Source organism: Pipistrellus kuhlii, unplaced genomic scaffold (genome assembly GCF_014108245.1).
Source record: "Pipistrellus kuhlii isolate mPipKuh1 unplaced genomic scaffold, mPipKuh1.p scaffold_m20_p_30, whole genome shotgun sequence".
Taxonomy (NCBI): domain Eukaryota; kingdom Metazoa; phylum Chordata; class Mammalia; order Chiroptera; family Vespertilionidae; genus Pipistrellus; species Pipistrellus kuhlii.
In genome coordinates, this window is record NW_023425530.1 from 2,354,929 (window position 1) to 2,359,240 (window position 4,312).

Here is a 4,312-nt window from a genome sequence, read left to right on the forward strand (position 1 = left end):
AAGGCCTGGTCTCTGCTGACTAAAAGCTGAAACAGGGATTGTGGGGAGCAACAGGACAGAAACTAGAAAATCAAATTTTAGTTTCTCACATGCAACATAATTCCAAAACTTAATCTTTCCAAACACATCCACACAATTTCAGCTACTCTTTACTTTTAAAAGGCAACAGTCACTCTTGACTTCCCAGAATTAGTCCCACTCTTGCACTCTAGAAAACAATTGGTTAATTCTTCCTGATCACTTTTATGTAATCTTGAGGTCCTAATTTCAACTAGGACACCATGACAATGTAATACTCCATATCACCAACCATGACCTCAAACACCACCAAAGGATATGCTAGCTCAACAACCTACAGGTGCTATCCTCTGTCCCTGAACTTCAGACCACCTACCTCTTCCTTCTCTGGGTGTTGGTGACTTTTCTGAAAATGGGAAAGAGACCTTTGCTAGAGCTATCCTATATAATAATCCTATATAATAAAAGGCTAGTAGGCAAATTATCCCTTTGGGAGTTCAACCGCTTGCTATGATGTGCACTGACCACCAGGGGCTGGTGTGGAATGAAGAAAGGCCCCAATTATTCCTGATTGCTGGCAAGGCCTAGGGACCCTACCAGTACACGAATTTCGTGCACCAGCATTCTCTCTATACTAGGGGTGTCGAACTCAATCAGAGAAGGGGCCAAAATCTAAAATCCAGCCTAAATCGTGGGCCAAATGGTTTACTGAACAGTCATAAACTGTCATTGTGATGGAAACACAGAGGAGTGCAGTGATGACAGTGCGGTGCGGGCCACATTGCAAGGCCTGGCGGGACGGATTTGGCCCGCGGGCCTTGTGTTTGACACATGTGCTCTATACGAATGAAAGTGACTATTACCAAAGCTTTCCAGACAAAATGCTAATTCCACGTAGTTTTGATTTGACATAAGCTTTAATCTAGACATTCAGATAGGTTTTTAAAGCACCTAAGGTTCAGTTTGTCTAATGATGTAAAGATTCCTGTTAGGAGCCAAGAACATTTGGATTCATAAACCTTAAACCTCAACAGCTTTAAATGAATATCTACATTAAAAACTTTTAAACTAACTTACCTAGTTATATAGCTGTTGCAAAACAGGCTTTGAGACTATAGTTGTTGCCTGGCTGGTATGACTCAGTGAGACCTGTGAACCAAGAGGCCCTGATCTGATTCCCAGTTACGGTTAAGGCACTTGCCAGGGTTTAGGGCCTGATCCCCAGTAGGGGGCATACAGGAAGCAGCTGATCAATGATTCTCTTTCATCATTGATTTTTCTCTCTCCCTTCCTTCCTCTCTGAAATCAAAAGATATATTTAAAAAAAACAAGACTGAGGTAGTTGTATGTTTCCAGCCTCTCATAGTCTGTATTCATTAGACAGTCGGTGTTCATAATGAAGTATGGATCAATACAATAGCAGAAAAAACCCCACACCAATGTTTTAAAATTAAACATATTGTAGATCTCTTTATGAAACATAACTAAAAAATTTAACCTTTCAAAACACACAAGTTTTAAAAGTTAGATACGTCATAGAAGTTTTCCTTCTAGAAAAATCTGCTTAAAAAGTAAACTCAAATTGTTGAAAATGCTACAAATTAATTTCTTTTGACTTTCTCTAAACTATGGTCCTCCACTGCCTAAATTATGTTGTCCTTAACACTGTAAAATCTAATAATGAGGACATTTGGTTAATTCTTCTTCATCATTTTAATACAATAAGTAATTCCTCCCTACAATAAGGGGAGCAAGGTTTCAAAGTTTTCTGAAATTAAACCCTTCCAAAAAATAATGGGTATTATCCATAAAGGAATTAATGTATGGGCATGACATAATATACCTTGAAAACATAATACTAAGAGAAAGAAGGCAAACACAAAAGGCCACAGACTGTATGATTCTGTTTATATGAAATGTCCAGAATAGCCAAATCTATAGAGACAAAGTCAATTAGTGCCAAGGGGAAAATGGGGAGGGGTTGCTAGTGGGCACAGAGGTAATGAAAATACCTAGAAGTAGACACTGGTGATGACTGCACAGTGAATAAGCACTGCCTTGTACACCGTAGGTGAATTGTATATTATTTGAATTATATCTTCATTTTTTTAAAAATTGCACTAGTAAAAACATAGGCTGGGTACAAATACTGTAACAATCTATTTTGGACCACAGAGAAGCTGAGTTCTATTTGGTCTTGGGTGGTTGTCATTTTCCTTGATTTAAGTCGTATTTTTTTGAACCAGGAAGGAAGCCAAAGCAGGTGCTTAAACCAGTCAGGACAGCTTTTAGAGGGTCTTACTCTAGTCCTTTTTAAATACCGATGGCAAGAACTGAGATGTTTTCAGCATGTATTTTAATTTCACTTGGTATCTCCTCCAGCACCCTGACAGAGTTACTTGTTCGCTGGTGAAGAGCAGGCTAATTAGGAGATGGAGGGCAATGGCAGCTGCAGACATTTTCCTGGCCCGGAGGGCAGAAAGAGTGCTAAAAAGACAGTTCTCTAAGTAAGCTCTCACAACAACACTGGGGCCTCCAGCAGCAGTAAGTACAGGTGGATACCTTTAACACTTCTCTTTGCTGTCTTCCTGTTTGTGGCTTCCAATGTGATGCCAATTTCATCAGGATCCTGCCCTTCTTCTTTAACTGCCTGTCAGGAAGAGATGGATTTTACATTATCAAGAGCTGCAGGGCACACACTGTAGTTTTTAAGTAACAACTTCCAAATCTTCCTTGCAAAGGGCAAGTCTGTTTCTGCTATCTGGGCTTCAAGCCCACAGACTCAGGATGAACCCAGCACAACTTGGTTCTCTCTGCACCCCCTTCCCTCAGGCCCGAAGACAAAGGGGTGTGAAAGGGTGTTCAGAATCAGGGACATGACCAGTTGTAAATTGGCCCGTAACCTCGAAACTGCCCAACCTTCCAGTTTAAGTTAACAATATAAGAAATAACAAGAGGCTTGTACTTGGTCTGCATGAGCAATGGGCTCTGAGTGGTGGTCCACCAAGCCATCTTTGGCCTGGGGTAGTGCGGGGAGGGAGGACCGAGAGGCTGGGTTGGGGAAGCGGCCTCAGTGCTTTCCTCCTGCCTGGCACAGACTGGGCTCTCACACTCAACTCACAAGTTTCCCACCCTTAGGCTTGTTCTGGCTGGAGACATGACAATCCTCCATATTTAAGTTTGGGTTATGCGTTGTGTTGAGTGGAATAAGCACAGGATGACAAGAGAAAGTGAGGTGTGTGTGTGGGGGGGGGGCCCTGGACGTTACTGAAGGTGATTTAGACAGGGTAGAGTGACCTGGGAGGTGACATCGCAAACAGATCCAAAAGACAAGGAGTCAGCCAGGCGACGTGGGAGAGGAGCCGTCTGGCGTAGGGTATGGTAAGTGCGAAGGCGCTGGGTGGGGCAGGTACAAGCACAGCTCCCTTTCCTGCAAGATCTCAAAGGTCCTTCAACATCTGTACTCCCGGGAGGGAAAATGAGTCTCTGAGACACAGGGACCTGTACAAGGTCACAGAACCCAGCCTAAAACTCGCGCCTGGTAGGAGGCAGGAGGCAGGCTGTCAGCGCACCTGAGGCGACTACCTGGTAGGAAACAAGGCACAGAGAGGGACGACAACGGGCCAAGGTCACACAGCCAGGCGCCCTCGTTCCGGACAGCTCAGGCCGGGGGGGAGGGGAGAAGGGCGGCCAACAAGGGGCGGGCCGAAGTCGCCCGGATCCAGAAGCCGCGGTGACAGGTCCCCTCGGGGACGCACCCTGATTTCCGTGCCCCGAGCCACCTCACCTTCTTGAGTCGCTCCATCAGGACGCTCTTGTTGCCTCCCGTGTCCAGGTTTCGCTTCTTCAGCTCCGCCCGCAGGTCGATCACTCGCAGTTCGCTGAGCCGCCGGGTCCCCGCCTCCGAGGCACCCTGACTCACAGCGGCCGCGCCAGAACCCGAGTCGCCAGAGCCCGCCAGGGTCTCCGCCATCCCGAGCTTCCCCTCTCCGGTACCTACTCCCCACACCGCCGGCGGCTGTAGCGGCTCGGAGCACAAAATGGCGCCGCCAAAGAGGAGAACGCAATCACTTCTTCCCGCCCCGCTTTCCGGCTGTTGAAGACGTTCCGAGCAGCCACTGCACTGAGCGCCGACCTACGGCGCGCTCCCTACGACGCGCAGGCGCGGTATCCACAACACGCATGCGTCCCGGCCTTTCCCAGCCAGTCTGGAGAGAGGCTACACGCCTGCGCACCTCCCCTCAGGCTAGCAACGCGCAATCGCAGACGCTACGAAATCTCGGGGGCCTGCGCC

The 4,312-nt window shown here is 46.9% G+C and overlaps 1 protein-coding gene across 10 annotated transcripts in view; it reads right to left on the minus strand.

Moving 5' to 3' along the window:
* The window catches only part of LOC118731172 (scaffold attachment factor B2), a 39,173-nt gene extending 35,030 nt beyond the window's left edge, over window positions 1-4,143 (minus strand). For 3 of the 10 annotated variants that reach the window (XM_045589139.1, XM_036459491.2, XM_036459497.2), the window contains exons 1-2: window positions 3,806-4,143; window positions 2,581-2,668 (exon numbers count right to left, since the gene is read on the minus strand). In XM_045589139.1, the coding sequence (XP_045445095.1) occupies window positions 2,581-2,668; window positions 3,806-3,991 (274 nt within the window). In that variant the 5' untranslated portion in view covers window positions 3,992-4,143. The remainder of the gene's footprint in view (window positions 1-2,580; window positions 2,669-3,805) is intronic. The other 7 variants (XM_036459495.2, XM_036459490.2, XM_036459496.2 and 4 more) reach the window with 3 other exon arrangements.
* Between the last annotated feature and the right edge of the window lie 169 nt (window positions 4,144-4,312).